Here is a 22,268-nt window from a genome sequence, read left to right as displayed (position 1 = left end):
GGTAAAACTAGTAGTCCATGTTAGAGGAGGAGAAAGGAGGACATAGTTACAGACAGTATGACTGTGGTATGTGTGTGCTCACTCTCACACACAAGCCTACAGGCTGACAATCTGCACACGTACAAACACGTGCCACACAAAAACTCAAAAACAACCTAACACTTCCAACAGCCCTCCACACAAAGGACCAGCCACCCAATACCCTCTCTGAGTCACACAATGCCATCCGACTATCAAATATTTCTGAGGAAAACATCAGATTCTCTCACAGTGGGCCTCATTAGACAGAATACAGAAGGCAGTGAGGGCTGGTCTCACCCACCCCCACCTCATATTTGTCTCAGGCACCACCCGTTCTCCTCCCTCCCTGGCCCTTCATGTCCTCGGTGTGTTCAGTTAAAAATACACACGTAGAGTACCAGTCAAAAGTTTGTACACACCTACTGATTCCAAGGTTTTTCTTTATTTTTACTATTTTCTACATTGTAGAATAATAGTGAAGACATCAAAACTATTAAATAACATATAAGGAATCATGTAGTAACCAAACAAGTGTTAAACAAATTAAAATATATTTGAGATTTGAGATTCTTCAAAGTAGACACCCTTCGCTTTGATGACAGCTTTGCACACTCTTGGCATTCTCTCAACCAGCTTCACCTGGAATGCTTTTCCAACAGTCTTGAAGGACTTCCCACATATGCTAAGCACTTGTTGGCTGCTTTTCCTTCACTCTGCGGTCCAACTCATCCCAAACCATCGCAATTGGGTTGAGGTCGGGTGATTGTGGAGGCCAGCTCATCTGATGCAGCACTCCACTCTCCTTCTTGGTCAAATAAACCATACACTGCCTTTAGGTGTGTTGTGTCATTGTCCTGTTGAAAAACAACTGATAGTCCCACTAAGCGCAAACCAGATGGGATGGCGTATCACTGTAGAATGCTGTGGTAGCCATGGTGGTTAAGAGTGGCTTGAATTGTAAATAAATCACAGACAGTGTCACCAGCAAAGCACCCCCACACCATCACAACTCCTCCTACATGATGCGGATATCATTCGTTCACCTACCCTGTAGGTTCACCTACCCCAAGCAAGTCTCCTCTTCTTTAGTAGTGGTTTCTTTGAAGCAATTCGACCATGAAGGCCTGATTCACGCAGTCTCCTCTGAACAGTTGATGTTGAGATGTGTCTGTTACTTGAACTCTGTGAAGCATTTATTTGGGCTGCAATTTCTGAGGCTGGTAACTCTAATGAACTTATCCTCTGCAGCAGAGGTAACTCTGTGTCTTCCTTTCCTGTAGCGGTCCTCATGAGAGTCAGTTTCATTATGGTTTTTGCGACTGCATTTGAAGAAACTTTCAAAGTTCTTGAAATATTCCGGATTGACTGACCTTTTACCAAATAGGACTATCTTCTGTATACCACCCCTACCTTGTCACAACACAACTGATCGGCTCAAATGCATTAAGAAGGAAAGAAATTCCACAAATACATTTTTAACAAGACACACCTGTTAATTGAAATGCATTCCAGGTGACTACCTCATGAAGCTGGTTGAGAGAATGCCAAGAGTGTGCAAAGCGGTCATAACGGCAAAAGGGTGGCTAATTTGAAGAATCTCAAATATATTTGTTTAACACTTTTTTGGTTACTACACGATTCCATATGTGTTATTTCATAGTTTTGATGTCTTCACTATTATTCTACAATGTAGAAAATAGTAAAAATAAAGAATAATCCTTGAATGAGTAGGTGTGTACAAACCTTTGACTGGTACTGTACATATTTGTGAATACTCTCACGCATGCATGCACACATCTTTCTAACTTCCTCTCTTCTTTTATCACATTTATCCCTCTTATCCTCCCCTGTTATCTTATCTCCTCTTCTCTTCATTCTCTCATTCCTCCTCTCTAACCTCATCCACTCTACCACTGTCAACCCTAATCAGATACCCCATCAGAAGCGGAGAGGAGAGGGCTAGGTCAGGATGGCGTTCCCGGTCTGGGAAATGGGAATAATGAGATGGGATCAAAGGAGTCTGAATCCTGACTGCTGGTGTCTGTCATGTTAGAGTGCTGGGTGCTCCATCTCGGAGCTCCACAGTGGGACCTTCATACTAGTCCTTATAAAGCTATGTAAGAGCTGAATAAGGACATGGTTGGGGTTCTACAGTAGTTAGGAGTCTGATGAGTAGAGATGTATGAAAAGGACTGTCAAGAATGCAGATGTGCACAAGGCTGGATGACTTACACTAAACATGACACATTCCATTCCATAAACAATCTCAATTTCATATTGTACTAGTTCCTGCACCAGTTTCCCACCCCCACACTCAGACATATGCACATAAACACAAACACACACTGTTTCTCTCTCTCTCTCTCTTTTTCTCTTTCTCTCTCTCTCACAGACACACACATACCCACACTCCCTGTTTGCCTGTGTCTGGCTCGGGCCCTGTTTACCAGCACAGAGGAGATTTTAGGAGACAAACACCATCTGTGTGAGACATGTCGGGCCTTCATTACGACATGTCATGCTCCTATCGGGAGTGTGTGTGGAGGGGGCTTAAGTGCGCTGGCCGTCAAAGCTTCTGAGCACGATCTGCCGTGAGACTCGCCAAGAGGGTGTGTGTGTGTGTGTGTTGAGTGAGTGAGTGAGTGAGTGAGTAAGTGTGTGAGTGTGTGTTGGGTGAGTGAGTAAGTGTGTGAGTGTGTGTTGGTTGAGTGAGTAAGTGTGCGAGTGTGTGTTGGGTGAGTGAGTAAGTTTGTGTGTTTGTTGGGTGAGTAAGTGTGTGTGTTTGTTGGGTGAGTGAGTAAGTGTGCGAGTGTGTGTTGGGTGAGTGAGTAAGTGTGTGTGTTTGTTGGGTGAGTAAGTGTGTGGGTTTGTTGGGTGAGTGAGTAAGTGTGCGAGTGTGTGTTGGGTGAGTGAGTTAGTGTGTGTGTTTGATGGGTGAGTAAGTGTGTGTGTTTGTTGGGTGAGTGAGTAAGTGTGCGAGTGTGTGTTGGGTGAGTGAGTAAGTGTGTGTGTTTGTTAGGTGAGTGCGTAAGTGTGTGTGTTTGTTAGGTGAGTGCGTAAGTGTGTGTGTTTGTTGGGTGAGTGAGTAAGTGTGCAAGTGTGTGTTGGGTGAGTGAGTAAGTGTGTGTGTTTGTTGGGTGGCGGGAAGTAGCTCCTGTACTTTTGCCTCCGGCCGCCTCCCTAATGATCGGTCTGGCCATATGGTTACCCCCCCTCACTTAAGTAAGACTGGTGAGGGGGGCAACTGTGCACATCAGGGGGGTGGAGAGGGGCCCAAGGGTTAAGTGGTTTCATCCTTAGCAAAGCAGGAGCTTCACTGAAGGCCCCAAAATTCTGATTAAAGTCACCAGCATATCCCTCCCACTCCACCCACTCCATGCAGTGGACCCCATCCCCTACCCCAATCTGCTTACCATTAAGCTAGACAACCTATATCTGTTTACTGCCAAACCTTCAGCTCAACTCAACTCCAATGTCAACCTCAGCAAATGAAAATTGATCTTGTTAAAGCCCATCCAAAAGTTCTTAATTCGGCACATTTTCCACTTGGGATAGAAACCCGATCCTAGAAAGGATGTCTGTCTGCAACAAAAGACGCTGAAACTAATCAGCTTTGGGGGGAGCGTTTAACAGGGGCCCCTCTATTCCCCACAGATCTGTTCCCTAATTATTTCAATTCCCCAAGTTCCACTGGGAGTGTAATGGGAAAATATTGGGATTTCATGGAAAAGTGCCCTTGATGTGCTTTGAAATGAAATACACAGGGGATTGGAATTAGGAGCGTGTATATGGGCGTCAGACTCAAAAGTAAGGATATTCTCATATGAAACAGATCTCTCCATGTGTTTGTCTACTTGACTATCTCTGTTGAGGAGTAGCATCCACCGTATGGTGGAAGAGTGGTGACTGGTAAAGCGAGGTAGCAGAGAAACCAATCAAATCAAATCAAAGTTATTTACATTTACGTCATTTAGCAGACGCTCTTATCCAGAGCGACTTACAAGTGCATACATTCATACTTTTTTTGTACTGGCCCCCCGTGGTAATCGAACCCACAACCCTGGCGTTGCAAGCGCCATGCTCTACCAACTGAGCCACACCGGGGCCCTTCGTACATCAGCTGATATCTCAAAGTGCTGTACAGAAACCCAGCCTAAAACCCCAAACAGCAAGCAATGCAGGTGTAGAAGCACGGTGGCTAGGAAAAACTCCCTAGAAAGGCCAAAACCTGGGAAGAAACCTAGAGAGGAACCAGGCTATGAGGGGTGGCCAGTCCTCTTCTGGCTGTGCCGGGTGGAGATTATAACAGAACATGGCCAAGATGTTCAAATGTTCATAAATGACCAGCATGGTCAAATAATAATAATCACAGTGGTTGTCGAGGGTGTAGCAAGTCAGCACCTCAGGAGTAAATGTCAGTTGGCTTTTCATAGCCGATCATTAAGAGTATCTCTACCGCTCCTGCGGTCTCTAGAAAGTTCAAAACAGCAGGTCTGGGACAGGTAGCACGTCCGGTGAACAGGTCAGGGTTCCATAGCCGCATGCAGAACAGTTGAAACTGGAGCAGCAGCACGGCCAGGTGGACTGGGGACAGCAAGGAGTCATCATGCCAGGTAGTCCTGAGGCATGGTCCTAGGGCTCAGGTCCTCCGAGAGAGAGAAAGAAAGAGAGAAAGAGAGAATTAGAGAGAGCATCCTTAAATTCACACAGGACACCGGATAAGACAGGAGAAGTACTCCAGATATAACAAACTGACCCTGGCCCCCCGACACATAAACTACTGCAGCATAAATACTGGAGGCTGAGACAGGAGGGGTCAGGAGACACTGTGGCCCCATCCGATCATACCCCCCCGGACAGGGCCAAACAGGAAGGATATAACCCCACCCACTTTGCCAAAGCACAGCCCCCACACCACTAGAGGGATATCTTCAACCACCAACTTACCATCCTGAGACAAGGCCGAGTATAGCCCACAATGGAAGTACCTCAGCTGAAGATTGTAATGGGAGAGTTATTAGATGTGAATTGCCTTGTCACACCACTAGCATGATAAAGGTGTATTGTTTCATTGATATTTTGTGTGTGTGTCATCATTGTAATACTCTATGGTTTGTGGATGTTGACAGGTGGTGAGAGGCTCTAAGAGCAGGGGAACATATATAAACTGGAGGTCAGATTGACTAATCCTATTACGGAAGCACACACACATGCACACCTGGACCAACGACAGTGGGTGTGTGTGTGTTGTTGTGTGAGTGTGTGATGATGTGATGAGAGGGCGGATGGACATCAGGGCAGGCAAGCAGGCAAGCTTCACTGGTCAATGAACACTGAGGCGATTTCCCCTGAACTGTTTCACTAAGCTGTGTGTGTACGTATCACAGGGCTGTGGAGTGTGACAGTCAACCACTGATCTATAGGAACACTGTCACCTCCAGCACGAACATGGGACACTGAACTGAACTGACTTACTCAACACTATGACTGACCCCGGAAAATGGGACAATAGCACAAGAAAAGAAAACAGAGGGGAGGAAAAGGAAAGACAGAATAATGAGGTAGAGGTAGAGAGAGAGAGAGAGAGAGAGAGAGAGAGAGAGAGAGAGAGAGAGAGAGAGAGAGAGAGAGAAATTGAGACTCTGCATGCAGAATTCTGCAAAAATATCCTCCGTGTACAACGTAGAACACCAAATAATGCATGCAGAGCAGAATTAGGCCGATACCCACTAATTATCAAAATCCAGAAAAGAGTCGTTAAATTCTACAACCACCTAAAAGGAAGCGATTCCCAAACCTTCCATAACAAAGCCATCACCTACAGAGAGATGAACCTGGAGAAGAGTCCCCTAAGCAAGCTGGTCCTAGGGCTCTGTTCACAAACACAAACACACCCCACAGAGCCCCAGGACAACAGCACAATTAGACCCAACAAAATCATGAGAAAACAAAAAGATAATTACTTGACACATTGGAAAGAATTAACAAAAAAAACTGAGCAAACTAGAATGATATTTGGCCCTAAACAGAGAGTACACAGTGGCAGAATACCTGACCACTGTGACTGACCCAAACTTAAGGAAAGCTTTGACTATGTACAGACTCAGTGAGCATAGCCTTGCTATTGAGAAAGGCCACCGTAGGCAGACATGGCTCTCAAGAGAAGACAGGCTATGTGCACACTGCCCACAAAATGAGGTGGAAACTGAGCTGCACTTCCTAACCTCCTGCCCAATGACCATATTAGAGAGACATATTTCCCTCAGATTACACAGATCCACAAAGAATTTGAAAACGGGCCTCCCGGGTGGCGCAGTGGTCTAGAGCACTGCATCGCAGTGCTAACTGCGCCACCAGAGTCTCTGGGTTCGCCCCCAGGCTCTGTCGCAGCCGGCCGCGACCGGGAGGTCCGTGGGGCGACGCACAATTGGGCTAGCGTCGTCGGGTTAGGGAGGGTTTGGCCGGTAGGGATTTCCTTGTCTCATCGCGCTCCAGTGACTCCTGTGGCGGGCTGGGCCCAGTGCGCGCTAACCAAGGGGGCCAGGTGCACGGTGTTTCCTCCGACACATTGGTGCGGCTGGCTTCCGGGTTGGAGGCGCGCTGTGTTAAGAAGCAGTACGGCTGGTTGGGTTGTGCTTCGGAGGACGCATGGCTTTCGACCTTCGTCTCTCCCGAGCCCGTACGGGAGTTGTAGCGATGAGACAAGATAGTAATTACTAGCGATTGGATACCACGAAAAATTGGGGTGAAAAGGGGATAAAATGTATTTTTAAAAAAATAATAAAAAATAATAAAAAGAATTTGAAAACAAATCCAATTTTGATAAACTCCCATATCTACTGGGAGAAATTCCACAGTGTGCCATCACAGCAGCAAGATTTGTGACCTGTTGCCACAAGAAAAGGGCAACCAGTGAAGAACAAACACCATTGTAAATACAACCCATATTTATGCTTATTTATTTTAACTTGTGTGCTTTTGTGATAAGGTGCTTCTTGGTGAGAGGTGTAGGAGTCAGGCGCAGGAGAGCAGGGATACTGAGAAGCGTGTTTAATATATATATAGTCCACCAATACAAAAATGGCACAGATCCCTCTATATAAGGTCTCACAGTTCATAGAGCAGATCAGTGAAAACAAAACAGAAACTCGTGTCAAACGCAGAGGAACAAACTCAGTTCCGAAAAATAAACTACACGTGCGTAAATACGAGAACCAGAAATATCAACGATCAATGAGCGCAAAACCCCCACAAGCTTAATCCCGCACGAAATAAGGCAGGAAACAAGTACCCTATATACACACAGAAATAAACGCAATTGAAACCAGGTGTGAAAATGAACACAGACAAAAAAAACAGAAAAGGAAAAAGGGATCGGTGGCGGCTAGTAAACCGGCGACGCCTAGCGCCGCCTGAATGGGAGAGGGGCTATCTTCGGTAGAAGTCGTGACAGCTTTAACCATTTGTACATTGTTACAACACTGTATATATATAATATAACATTTGTAATGTCTTTATTGTTTTGAAACTTCTGTATGTGTAATGTTTACTGTTAATTTGTATTGTTTATTTCACTTTTGTATAATATCTACCTCACTTGCTTTGGCAATGTTAATACATGTTTCCCATGCCAATAAAGCCCCTTGAATTGAATTGAATTGAATTGAGAGAGAGAGAGAGAGCAGTGGAAAGACCAGAGATGAGCCAGGAAAGCTGCAAGAGAGGGAAGGAAAGGAGAGACACAAAATTAGCAGATCTGAGATATGAGAAATGAGACGAGAGCATCTGAGATGAAACACCACGAGATGAGAGACTAGACTACACAGGCAGACATCAACCCTACTTCCACCACCACAAGCATAGCCAGGAGTGGCTGAGCTCAAACCTCCCCTCAAGACCTGCCTGCTCAGCAAGGCTAGCGCTTAGCCAGGGATCGTGTCATGTTTTACAGCTAATCTCCCCTCTAATACAGATCATCTCCCTGCTTGGACACCTGCGTGGGAGGCCAGGGGGAGACAAAATGGCCACCACTGCAGTTTATTCCACTCACTCCTGTCTCTCCGTTGAGAGAGACGTTTCCCCTAATTACCAGAGGGACACATTGTTGAGACGGCGAATATGGGTAAAGTCTACAGAGCGGTGGCGGGATAAGCCGGAGCATTTGGGAGGGAATTATAGTTGTTGTTTGCGGTTAGTTTGCTATCTTAGCACTTCTTAATTCTGCCTCAGTGTCTTTTTGGCCTGTATACTTTTACAAATCCGCCAAGGGATCAGGCTAGGGGTGTCTGAAGAGGGATAAAAAGCAGAGCCAAGACAGTTGCAAATTCAACTGAACATTGGAAAGGAAAAACAAAAACAAACCCTAAATTCAAGATGGTGCCCCCACTTCTCGTCTTAGTCATTTACTAACTCTTTAAATGTAATGTAGCAGCCCATTAAATCAGATGTCATTTCAACACCTGCGTTAGCATCATGGAAGGTGACATTTCCACCAAAACAACGATCGACATCTACTCCCACAAAGGATTTACCGTTGTCATTAAGACGGCACACTGTTTTTCTTATTTATTAATTTTCAGAGGAGGAGAGACGAGGGACAAACAAAAACAAAGAGACAAACATCAAATGAGTACCTCGGGGGGCCGCATCCACACCTCCCACATTCACCACAGAGATTTGCTAACACGCTCTGACAGAAAATGAGAGGAATAGAGAGAGAGTGACAGAGTGGGAGTCAGAGACGGAGAGAGAAAGACAGAGAGTATTCTTTACATAAATATACCTCCTATACTTTTCTTAATCTCTGTGGAGCCTGTCAAAGCATCAACAGAACATTCAACTTGATATTGACAGGAATTCATAAGCCCAGAGGGAAGTGACAGGGGGAGAGTGAGTGATTCCATTACAGTCGAGAGGCAGAGTTGAACAGACAAGTAGGAAAAGCGACACCTGGATAAACACACACTGTACCACTAGAGCCCAAATCCTTTATGACTATCAGGCACTTCAACAAAGACATTATGACTACTGGACTCAGTGACTATCAGGCACTTCAACAAAGACATTATGACTACTGGACTCAGTGACTATCAGGCACTTCAACAAAGACATTATGACTACTGGACTCAGTGACTATCAGGCACTTCAACAAAGACATTATGACTACTGGACTCAGTGGACTGACATTGTGCTTACATTCAATTCTCAATTGTTATGTTCGGGTGTCTTCAGACTTGTATCTGCCAAGGCCTTTGTAAAGATGAAAGATAATCTTCCATGGGAGTAAACATTAGAATTATAAACAGTGCTGTCCAAATAATGTTATAACTACGTCCCAGGAAACTAGCAGCAGTAACTTTATTTATTAACTTATCATTGTGAGCGCAATTTTTTTCAACAACAAAAAATTCTAAACCCAGGTTGACTGATTGACCCCTCCCCACATTGAGACCAAGCCCAATGTGCCTCACCTTCATCTTCATCATTGGCCGTCACGGTGATGAGGACGAAGCCCACCTCCTTGTCTTCCTCCACGCTAACCTCGTACACCGATTGGGCGAAAGCCGGAGCGTTGTCGTTGACGTCTGTCACAAGGATCCGTACGTAGGCCGTGTCTGTGTGAACCAATGAGAGGGATCTTTACTCAGGACTAACAACCAATCCAAATTGAAGCATGGACCTAGAGAGCAACACTAATGTATAGTACTCTGACATCAAATTACATTGGCTTGGTCTATGTGGACCAAAGACATTAAAAAGAGAGTACATTACTCTAAGTATCACACCTGGCAAGAGAAAACAGAAGCATTAACCATCTAACCTCACGGAACACAGCAGTGTAATACCAACAGGGGCTAAAGGGAGAATAATGTGCATTAGCTAGTCATTTCCATATGAACTCTAGCGGGACCTTGATGGCTTGAACAAACAGTGTGTTGGTGGGATGATTGTAGCATCACTGTTCTTTTGCTGTACCTCTGTGTGCGGGTCATTATTGACCCAAAACCCAGATTAGCCATTAGCTCGTTCCATTAGCGCATCGCTAACGACGTCTTAATGAATGAAGTTCATGCTCTAATAACAGGGATAGAGCCAGCTGGTGTGTGTGTGTGTGTGTGTGTGTGTATGTGTGTGTTTGTGTGTGTTTGTGTGTGTGTGTGTTTGTGTGTGTTTGTGTTTCTGTGTTTGTTCCTGTTACTGCCTGGTTAGAAAACGACTGATGTGTTATTGACTGGTTAGGTAATGGGGGGGTTGATGGAGGATAGGGTGGGTAAGGGGACAGAGCTACCTATTATGAGAGAGTATGATACTCAGAGATTCCCTGTCTGGATAGGTGTGCCCGTGTATGGACTGCAGACATGTGTGTATGCATAGGAGTGTAGCTATGTGAGATACCCACCAGTGTTGGGCTGGCCCTGCTGTCCAGGCCTGGCTGACTCGGAGCTGTCCTGAGACTGGACCTCTATGAGGTAGGAACCTTTCTGCTCACGGTCAAACGAGGCGCGGGTGTGTACGACCCCAGTGTAGGAGTTAATACTGAAGTACTGAGAGTCTCCACTCTCATCCTTCAAGATCACATAGTTTATCTGTAGACAAAGATCGAAACGTTAATGCAATATCAGGACAAAATGACATACAATATTGTGTATCTGTTGAATTATTCTCATTTGAAATTATAAGAAAATCAAGTGATTGTGGGAAATGTAGTCATTCGCAATAGAGTCCGCAGGGGTCCTCACCATTCCATGGAGGCCTGAATCGAGGTCCGTAGCAGAAACCTGAACCACCGATGTTCCGATCTCTGCCCCCTCTGGAACGGTAGCCTCGTAGGTGGAGGACAGGAAGAAGGGGACGTTGTCGTTTACATCTGGAGATAGGAGAGACAGGCCAGAGGTCAGGCTTAGGGAGGTGATACATTCTATTAAGAGCATACTAACAGAGGTCCTACCACTCCTATTGATTTGACCTCAACAATGCTAATGCTAAGTAGACAAACCCAACTCTTAGGTCACTGACTTTCCAGGTTTTAAGACTACTCTCTAGATATCCATGAGATGAGGAACATTTGTGATTTCCCTAAACGCCCCAAAAATACAATTATTGACAAAGTCAGACAAGAATACCCTCTTTTCTTTACGCTATTAGAGCTTGATATATGTTCCTGCTTCCTTCACTGGCGCATGTGGTATGAGTCGTCGCTAAACAAGCAGTCATTTTAGCTGCTAGTGTTCTGTCGCTAGCTGATTACACCTTCCTCCAACGGGCGTCGAGGGACTACATCTTCCCTGTCATTACCTTTCAATCTCCTCTCTTCCTCCTCTCAGCCTCCCTCCTTCATTAACTGAGCTGGAGCTTCAAGTATTTATGTTGTGTTGGAAAGCCCTTCACTGAACTCTACTGCTCAAGCCTGCTTGCTGTCTTCTCTCTCTCTTTTCCTCATAAAAACTCACTTCCTTCCAGCAAGGTCATGACCCAAGATGAAAAGGTATGGCCAAGGTATTGCACATATAATATAATCCATTTAGCAGACACTTTTATCCAAGGCAACTTTCAGTCATGAGTGCATACATTTTACAGGCCCCAGGAATTGAACCCACAACCCTGTCAGTACAAGCACCATGCTCTATCAAATGAGCTACAGAGGACCACAGTAGTTTCCATAAGTTGCATGCCTCAGGAGTAAATGTATCCAGCGTTCACACTACTATACACACTGTTAAAATCTAAGAGTGTACACTATACACACTGTTAAATCCTCCTACCTGTAACATTGACGTAGACGGTAGTAAAAGAGGCCAGTGGAACAGCAGCTACGTTCTGCACTCTGACCCTTAGTGTGAAGAAGCGCGTGGTCTCATAGTCCAGAGGTTCAGCCACCAGTATGGATGCAGAGCCATCAGCCCTGTTGGGTTTGATGTAGTAGCGGACAGGCATGTTGGTCTCCGGCACCTGACCCTCCTCAAGGTTATAGGTCACTCTAGGGTCACCCAGCGGCGAGGTGGCCTTGATAGTCTGGAGGAGAGGAAGCAGGATATGACATCATTAGTGAAAGGATAGGGAGGTGGATATATATGCAAGTGTATATGCATGTCTGAACAGAGTGAATGAGTGTGTGTGTGTGTGTGTTCATATGAATGTCTTAACAGAGTGAGTGTCTTTTGTCTGTGCAGGTTCATTTGAGTACCAGTGTGTGTTCCTGAAGTACAACACAGAAAACTAGGAGGAACCTGCTTGGACATGCTGTAATGTCCCATAATTTTTTTTTTTTTTTATCTCGGAGGGTAATTACTGAAAAAGAGCCAATGACTAACAAACGGAGCTGGCTTTGGCAAAAGCTCCCTAAAGATAATTTGCATTATTAGTGAGTGGGCCCATCTAAAATCAGCACAAACGTCTCCCTACTGCTGACTCCACGTCAGGAATACTTTGGAGACACTCCAAGTCTAATCCATCAAAGTTCCTATTGAACTGATGTGAACACTTTATGGAGACACTTTCCACTGGAAACACCAGACTATCTGCTTCTAAATGAAGGCTGCATGGTTTTCACAACGCTCCCACTCTCTCTTTTCCAGGAACCGTGGCAGAGAAAACCAAAGTGACAGGAAATGATATGGGGAAGTATATCGCTGCCGCGCATACCTGGGTACAGAGGGAGCCCATCAATGGGATTTCACAGACATGGTGTCACGCTTATTGATGCCCCCCCTTCCTATTTATACCAGTATGGAGGTCAGGTGTTAGAATGTTTTATTTCCTTCTCTGTATGAAACATATGGGGCGGTTGCATGGACGCCATCCTACACTCACAGGGACAACAGGCAGGATTCTCATTGTTCTGAGGACTCCATTATGGGTCACAGCTGCACGCTGTCTGGCACCAAATCATTTGTTACTTCTAGGGTTCCGCCAAACAAACTCCATAAATGAGAGCATTTATTAAATAGATGACACTATGGAGTAAGCACACCATTTCAAGCATAGTATGTTTAAGTGTGTTCAAGAATTCATAGTTGTAGCTCTTGTCCAAACATGTCAAAATAATGGTGTAAACCATCTATGGGCAAGGATACTAGCGAACCATGAGAAAGTTTTAAGAGGGGTGTTATTCGGGAATCTACAGTGTGTGCCTGACTGTGAATGTGTGTGTGTGCAGGTGAATGTGTGTGTTGGTGTGTGTGTGCTCATGTGTAGTGCCCTACAGCAAAATGGTCTGACCTATAAAAGCAGGAAGCACATGGAGCTTTTAAGACCCATGTTCTCTTTGCCACTTGTCCTGCCACAATGATGCTGTGTGTGTGGTGCTGTGCTGTGGTTGTGTGTGTGTGTGTGTGTGTATGTATCTGTGTGTGCGCACTTGAGTGCGGTGTGTGTGTGTGCGTGTGTGTACAGTACACTAGAGCTTTTAAGGCCCATGTTGTCCTTTCCCTGCCACACAGCCACAGAGTCACAACCTTGACAGGGAAGGATTACATTAACCATGGCCGAATGAACCTCACTTCACCACTCATTCTGCTTAGATCCAGCAGAGGCCCTACACACACACACACACACACACACACACACACACACACACACACACACACACACACACACACACACACACACACACACACACACACACACACACACACACACACACACACACACACACACACACACACACACACACACACACACACACACACACACACACTAACTCTTCAAATTCACCATATCTACACTACTGAAGATTCTGAGATTCTTCAAATGTCCAGTATTCTGACATGGCTGTCTACATTTGCAAATCGTCCATTTCGGATGCATAAGAATGACAGATTACAGCAGAGAGTGCTGTAATGGAATGGTAGCCTTTGAGTCCAAGTCTGGCAAACAAAGGCATTCAATCTTCTCATTTACACCTTGATTTCGCAGCTAGCTAGCTGCAAACCGTGTGTCTATTGGCTTACGTCGATCCCGGAGCAAACATAAATTATTCCGGAGCTAGCCAGCTGAAGAGTTCCATCAGCCACTCCTGGGCTACAATCACCTATCCGGACCCGTTTTACTGCCAATGCGGAGCCCCACCGGGCCTTCACGATTGACTACCAACGTTATCTGCCCAAGGGAGTTATCCAACTGGCACTTTCGTCGCGACGTTACCTGAACGCTCATCTGGGGCCCGCTAATCGTTAGCTGTCTTATCGGCTGCTATCTGAATAAGTCTATCGGACAATTTTTCCTGGGTCACTATAACTATATTTATTTTTGCCAATTGGATTGATCCCCTCTACCACACGGAACCCCACTAATATACAGACGGTAACGCACGAGGTGGCTCGTGCACCATATGTGAACTGATTGCCCCCCATCTATCTTCAGAGCTCGTGCTGCTAGGCGACCTAAATTGGAACATGCTTAACACCCCAGCCATCCTACAATCTAAGCTTGATGCCCTCAATCTCACACAAATTATCAATGAACCTACCAGGTACCACCCCAAAGCCGTAAACACGGGCACCCTCATAGATATCATCCTAACAAACTTGCCCTCTAAATACACCTCTGCTGTTTTCAACCAGGATCTCAGCGATCACTGCCTCATTGCCTGCATCCGTAATGGGTCAGCGGTCAAACGACATCCACTCATCACTGTCAAACGCTCCCTGGAACACTTCAGCGAGCAGGCCTTTCTAATCGACCTGGCGGGGGTATCCTGGAAGGATATTGATCTCATCCCGTCAGTAGAGGATGCCTGGTTATTTAAAAAAAATGCCTTCCTCACTATCTTAAATAAGCATGCCCCATTCAAGAAATTTAGAACCAGGAACAGATATAGCCCTTGGTTCTCTCCAGACCTGACTGCCCTTAACCAACACAAAAACATCCTATGGCGTTCTGCATTAACATCGAACAGCCCCCGTGATATGCAACTTTTCAGGGAAGCTAGAAACCAATATACACAGGCAGTTAGAAAAGCCAAGGCTAGCTTTTTCAAGCAGAAATTTGCTTCCTGCAACACAAACTCAAAAAAGTTCTGGGACACTGTAAAGTCCATGGAGAATAAGAACATCTCCTCCCAGCTGCCCACTGCACTGAAGATAGGAAACACTGTCACCACCGACAAACCCACTATAATTGAGAATTTCAATAAGCATTTTTCTACGGCTGGCCATGCTTTCCACCTGTCTACCCCTAGCCCAGTCAACAGCACTGCACCCCCCACAGCTACTCGCCCAAGCCTTCCCCATTTCTCCTTCTTCCAAATCCAGTCAGCTGATGTTCTGAAAGAGCTGCAAAATCTGGACCCCTACAAATCAGCCGGGCTAGATAATCTGGACCCTTTCTTTCTAAAGTTATCTGCTGAAATTGTTGCCACCCCTATTACTAGCCTTCTCTTTCGTGTCGTCTGAGATTCCCAAAGATTGGAAAGCAGCTGCGGTCATCCCCTTCTTCAAAGGGGGAGACACTCTTGACCCAAACTGCTACAGACCTATATCTATCCTACTCTGCCTTTCTAAGGTCTTTGAAAGCCAAGTCAACAAACAGATTACCGACCATTTCGAATCCCACCATACCTTCTCCGCTATGCAATCTGGTTTCAGAGCTGGTCATGGGTGCACCTCAGCCACGCTCAAGGTCCTAAACGATATCTTAACCGCCATCGATAGGAAACAATACTGTGCAGCCGTATTCATTGACCTGGCCAAGGCTTTTGACTCTGTCAATCACCATATCCTCATCGGCTGACTCGACAGCCTTGGTTTCTCTAATGATTGCCTCGCCTGGTTCACCAACTACTTCTCTGATAGAGTTCAGTGTGTCAAATCGGAGGGTCTGTTGTCCGGGCCTCTGGCAGTCTCTATGAGGGTGCCACAGGGTTCAATTCTTGGACCGACTCTCTTCTCTGTATACATCAATGATGTCGCTCTTGCTGCTGGTGAGTCTCTGATCCACCTCTACGCAGACAACACTATTCTGTATACTTCTGGCCCTTCTTTGGACACTGTGTTAACAACCCTCCAGGCGAGCTTCAATGCCATACAACTCTCCTTCCGTGGCCTCCAATTGCTCTACAAGTAAAACTAAATGCATGCTCTTCAACCGATCGCTGCCTGCAACTGCCCGCCTGTCCAACATCACTACTCTGGACGGCTCTGACTTAGAATATGTGGACAACAACAAATACCTAGGTGTCTGGTTAGACTGTAAACTCTGCTTCCAGACTCACATCAAACATCTCCAATCCAAAGTTAAATCTAGAATTGGCTTCCTATTCCGCAACAAAGCATCCTTCACTCATGCTGCCAAACATACCCTTGTAAAACTGAACATCCTACCAATCCTCGACTTCGGTGATGTCATTTACAAAATAGCCTCCAATACCCTACTCATTAAATTGGATGCAGTCTATCACAGTGCCATCCGTTTTGTCACCAAAGCCCCATATACTACTCACCACTGCGACCTGTACACTCTCGTTGGCTGGCCCTCGCTTCATACTCGTCGCCAAACCCACTGGCTCCAGGTCATCTACAAGACCCTGCTAGGTAAAGTCCCCCCTTATCTCAGCTCGCTGGTCACCATAGCAGCACCCACCTGTAGCACGCGCTCCAGCAGGTATATCTCTCTGGTCACCCCCAAAACCAATTCTTTCTTTGGTCGACTCTCCTTCCAGTCCTCTGCTGCCAATGACTGGAACGAACTACAAAAATCTCTGAAACTGGAAACACTTATCTCCCTCACTAGCTTTAAGCACCAGCTGTCAGAGCAGCTCATAGATTACTGAACCTGTACATAGCCCATCTATAATTTAGCCCAAACAACTACCTCTTTACCTACTGTATTCATTTATTTATTTTGCTCCTTTGCACCCCATTATTTCTATCTCTACTTTGCACATTCTTCCATTGCAAACCAACCATTCCAGTGTTATTGTATTTACTTCGCCACCATGGCCTTTTTTTATTTATTTTTATTATATTTTTATTTATTTATATATATATATTTTGTTTGCCTTCACCTCCCTTATCTCACCTCACTTGCTCATATTGTATATAGACTTATTTTTCTACTGTATTATGTATGTTTGTTTTACTCCATGTGTAACTCTGTGTTGTTGTATGTGTCGAACTGCTTTGCTTTATCTTGGCCAGGTCGCAATTGTAAATGAGAACGTGTTCTCAACTTGCCTACCTGGTTAAATAAAGGTTAAATAAAAAAAAATAAAAAAAAATTGACTGACTGGGGTGTAACCAGGCACTATTCTTGGACTCCAACCAACAATGGAAAATTTGAAAATCAAAATGGCACCGGATAGATTTGAACTTTTGAAGTGATTATGTGGACATGCAAGACTGAGCCACTGTCTGACTGAGCTACTGTCTGAGTGAGCCACTGTCTGAGTGAGCCACTGTCTGACTGAGCCACTGTCTGACTGAGCCACTGTCTGACTGAGCTACTGTCTGAGTGAGCCACTGTCTGACTGAGCTACTGTCTGAGTGAGCCATTGTCTGACTGAGCTACTGTCTGAGTGAGCCAATGTCTGAGTGAGCCACTGTCTGAGTGAGCCACTGTCTGAGTGAGCCACTGTCTGAGTGAGCTACTGTCTGAGTGAGCCACTGTCTGACTGAGCTACTGTCTGACTGAGCTACTGTCTGAGTGAGCCACTGTCTGAGTGAGCCACTGTCTGACTGAGCTACTGTCTGACTGAGCTACTGTCTGAGTGAGCCACTGTCTGATTGAGCCACTGTCTGACTGAGCCACTGTCTGACTGAGCTACTGTCTGACTGAGCTACTGTCTGAGTGAGCCACTGTCTGAGTGAGCCACTGTCTGAGTGAGCCACTGTCTGACTGAGCTACTGTCTGAGTGAGCCACTGTCTGACTGAGCCACTGTCTGACTGAGCCACTGTCTGACTGAGCTACTGTCTGAGTGAGCCACTGTCTGAGTGAGCCACTGTCTGACTGAGCTACTGTCTGAGTGAGCCACTGTCTGAGTGAGCCACTGTCTGACTGAGCCACTGTCTGAGTGAGCCACTGTCTGAGTGAGCCACTGTCTGACTGAGCCACTGTCTGAGTGAGCCACTGTCTGAGTGAGCCATTGTCTGAGTGAGCCACTGTCTGAGTGAGCCATTGTCTGAGTGAGCCATTGTCTGAGTGAGCCACTGTCTGAGTGAGCCATTGTCTGAGTGAGCCATTGTCTGAGTGAGCCACTGTCTGACTGAGCTACTGTCTGAGTGAGCCACTGTCTGACTGAGCTACTGTCTGAGTGAGCCACTGTCTGAAAAACTATCCTGGATGTCAGGTTGAAAACTAACAGCACAACAAAAACAAAATAATATTTCTATCTGTTGAGCAACACCAAAACCCATTGTTACCCATTATGAAATTGCAATAACATAAGAGGAAAAGCATTGGAAGGGAGAACATTGAAAGTAGCATTGTTGTACTGTATGTCCATGACTCACTATGCTTGGGTAGAGCTAAAGAGAAAGAAAGAGAGAGTCAGGGAGAACACCTGAAGATAACGCAACAGCGAAAAGCTCTCAGACTTTCCTTTCCGACTCAGTGGAGGAGGGCGCTCTCTCTCTTTCTCCGGTAGCGAGCTAGTGCGTTAGCGAGACCCCAGAGGTGCCCCTGTGGACCCCCAACTTCCCAACTACCTCAGCTTCTAGCAAAAAAATAATTCACTTTTATGCTTCAAAAGCCTTGTTGTGTTGAAATATTCATGCCAGCATGAGTTTAGCTTCAATAATTGATTTTGATTATCTGCTGAGAAAATACAAAACTTGTCCAACCTCTTGTATTCCACCTTATTAAAGACCCCTCACGCACTGGGCCTCCCCTCCTCAGTTTACAGGGGCGAACCCTGGAACAGGAGCATGATGGGAATGATACCCCATTATCTCGCTGGCGTGCTAAAGAACAAGGCCCCTTAATTACTTCCTCAAGGTTGCAATTACCGCGTTTGGAAATTTGCTAATTATTGTTCCTTGAGATAATTCCACAATGAGAGGCTCGATATTTAAATGCTTAATTAGGGAGGCGGAGAGATAGATAGATAGATGGATGGAGGAGGGAGGCGAGAGGGAAAGAGAGAAAAAATTGATAGTGGGGTAGATGAATAGAGGCACTCGGTAACACAACAAGGCAACTCAGGGATGCTAATGAATGCATTATACTGTTTAACAAGCCTAATTTGTATTTAGAGTTCTAAGGATGAATTACTGTGAAGGCTCCCAAAGCACAGAACAGATTTTAACAGTCAGTTGCTACAGTTACTCCACACCAGGGAGTAAATACTGTACTTAGAGTGGAGAGAGAGAGAGAGAGGAAAAAGACTCTGTAATTGTTGTGAAGTGCTTTGTTGTTCAAGTTATATTAGTACAGAGAGACATTGTAGAGTGTGAGAGGGAGAGAAAGAGAGGGAGAGAAAGAGAGAGGGAGAGAAAAAGAGAGGGGGAGTGTAGATAAAGAGAGTTTGTAAATGAAAAGAGAGAGAGAGCAGAAGAAAAAAAGAGAGAAAGTGAACAAGTTCTCTGGCTAATAACGATCCTCCACTAACGGTTGGAAGTGTTGAAAGTTTTCTCCATTAAAAGGCCAGTGACTACCATGGTAACTCCTGGCAGCTGTTATCTTGAAAGCTTTTATAAAAGGCAATATTATCTGTCTAGCCAATCAGAGGCTGCCGTTAACCACCATTAGTAAACCTATTGAGCCCACCACACTACCGAGACTATAGTGGACCATTACACCAACTTATGGAGCTTCCTGAAAGAGTTTGGATGAGGGAGGGGGAGAGAGACAGAGGAGAGAAGAGAGGAAAGATATAAAGAAAGAAGCAGAGAGAAATCAATGAAGAGAAAGGCTGAGAGCAGAAGAGCACTACCCTTTCATACAGGGCTCTGTGATCTCTAGGGAAAGTGGTGCGTGTTCTTCTACTAGCGAAGACATACGAGACCACATGCAGAGCCCCATTGGGACTGGCCTTTGGCACATGCACAGTCACTGGACAAGTCAGAGGAGACAGTAATAGTTTACCTTTATGGGGTCAATGTGGCCATCAATAAAGTTCTCATGAATGGTACCAACTAGGCCATCATGCATCCATGAACAACATTATAAAGGGCTCATAAGCTTGACCATAAGATGTCAACATGCATCCAACATTTACTAGAATCATCTCCCATATTTTCATGTTCATATCAGTTCAGAGGTGCCTAGCAAGTCGTCTCAATGGCACAATGCACCAAGCCTAAAGCTGAGGCGGCACGGACATAGTTCTAATGAGAGTTCTAATCAGAGACGTAGCCTAGCTTAGCCTGGCCTAGCGTAGCATTAGCTCCACTGCTGTCACGCTAAATGGTTGGCCTTGAGCATGTCTTGGTGTAGAGAAAGGGTTGTGTTCGTGTTCAGTCGTCAACCTTTCACCTGCTGCATATTCCTTGTGTATTGCAGTGGGTGACTTCTAGTATGTATGTGTGTTTAGCACATCAAAGAATTGTGTCAGATCTATCTTTGACAGGCTGCACCCCCCAATGAATAAGCCCAGGGTATGTAAACAACACGGCACTCTCCTCCTGCTCCATCACTCCACTTCAAAAAGAGACCCAAAAACAACCCCCACACATCCTCAACACCAAAAAAGAGGCCTGAGGAGGAAAGTGCGTTGACAGCGCTGATGAGACAAAAGGACCCATCCTACTGGCTCTCCACAGGAGAAGGGCCTCATTGATATGGAGATTTCTCCCCGCATCCGTGTCTCTCATCCCTGGCAACAATGTAATTAACAGATCATATTAGCCCTGCTAAATTTAAAACAACAATCTACATAGCCGCAATAATGCCGCCTCGGTGGCGGAACGAACCAACGAAGAGGAAGGGGGTGGAGGTGGGGAAAAAATGAGTTTTGGCCATCGACCAACCGGTTCCAGAGAGGGGTTCAAGAGAGGGGTTCCAGGGAGGGACATGGAGAGACAGAGAGAGACAAAGAAAGAGAGATAAGGAGAGAAAGACTGAGAGGGAGACCTGAAGGTCATCTGGCTATGGACCAACAGGTTCCAGAGAGAGAAACTGTGAAAGAGAAAGAATGAGAGAACGTGACATAGCCTTTCCTATTTTCCAATTCCACGGAACAACTGCTTTGAGGGAGACGTCTGTGTTAATATTTTTGACTTTGAGCCTCTAGTGGATTAGAGTGGCATTCATTTTCTACTATCTCTCTCTCTCTCTCTCTCTCTCTCTCTCTCTCTCTCTCTCTCTCTCTCTCTCTCTCTCTCTCTCTCTCTCTCTCTCTTTCTCTCACTCTCGCTCTCTCTTTCTGTCCCTCTCTCTCTCTCTATCTCGCTCTTTCTGTCCCTCTCTCTCTCTCTCTCTCTCTCTCGCTCTCTCTCTCTCTCCCTCGCTGTCTCTCCTTCGCTCTCTCTCTCTCTCTCTCTCTCTCTCTCTCTCTCTCTCTCTCTCTCTCTCTCTCTCTCTCTTTCTCCCAGTGAAGCTGTGGGGACGCGAGCTGAGCTGTCAGGAGATGAATACAGTAATTAAGCGTCTCCCTCTGTTGCGTGGTCCGAGGCAATAAGAGACCATTGTAGAGTCTTAACAGGGTGTATAATTTTATCATCTTTCCTCTCCTCGCTCCCTTTGTCTCCCGTGTCGACGCTGACACAGATACCGGGTGGCTCGTTGCGTTTCTGCCATCTCCTGCCATAGAGGGATCAATTCTAATTCGGTGTTGTCAAAAAAAGAGGCCCGGGAGCATATTTAAAAACAGGTTATCAAAAACGACAAGCGAAGCAAAGCGAGTGAATGAACATGATTTTGGCGAAAGTAGCGTCAATACGTCCCCCGCCCTCTCCTTTTCAAAAACTGACTCACGACTATTAAAGGAAACACTATCAGGGGAAATCTTCTAACATTACATTTAACATTTGTAGCATACTTTTGAATCGTGTGCAAAATGAAGAAGGGCATGGATGGCAGCAGGGGTAAGAGGAGAAGCACTGGGAGGGAGGCGGCGGGGGTAAGAGGAGAAGCACTGGGAGGGAGGCGGCGGGGGTAAGAGGAGAAGCACTGGGAGGGAGGCGGCGGGGGTAAGAGGAGAAGCACTGGGAGGGAGGCGGCGGGGGTAAGAGGAGAAGCACTGGGAGGGAGGCGGCGGGGGTAAGAGGAGAAGCACTGGGAGGGAGGCGGCGGGGGTAAGAGGAGAAGCACTGGGAGGGAGGCGGCGGGGGTAAGAGGAGAAGCACTGGGAGGGAGGCGGCGGGGGTAAGAG

The 22,268-nt window shown here is 45.9% G+C and overlaps 1 protein-coding gene across 1 annotated transcript in view; it reads right to left on the bottom strand.

Annotated features, from left to right (window-relative positions):
• The window catches only part of LOC129838155 (neural-cadherin-like), a 134,650-nt gene that overhangs the window by 20,701 nt on the left and 91,681 nt on the right, over positions 1-22,268 (bottom strand). Inside the window, exons 13-16 of the mRNA XM_055904914.1 lie at positions 11,784-12,033; positions 10,761-10,888; positions 10,421-10,607; positions 9,492-9,635 (exon numbers count right to left, since the gene is read on the bottom strand). Of these exons, the coding sequence (XP_055760889.1) occupies positions 9,492-9,635; positions 10,421-10,607; positions 10,761-10,888; positions 11,784-12,033 (709 nt within the window). The remainder of the gene's footprint in view (positions 1-9,491; positions 9,636-10,420; positions 10,608-10,760; positions 10,889-11,783; positions 12,034-22,268) is intronic.

Source organism: Salvelinus fontinalis, chromosome 38 (assembly GCF_029448725.1).
Source record: "Salvelinus fontinalis isolate EN_2023a chromosome 38, ASM2944872v1, whole genome shotgun sequence".
Lineage (NCBI taxonomy): Eukaryota > Metazoa > Chordata > Actinopteri > Salmoniformes > Salmonidae > Salvelinus > Salvelinus fontinalis.
Note: the sequence above shows the minus strand (reverse complement) of the source record. Positions and strands in the feature narration are given on the sequence as shown.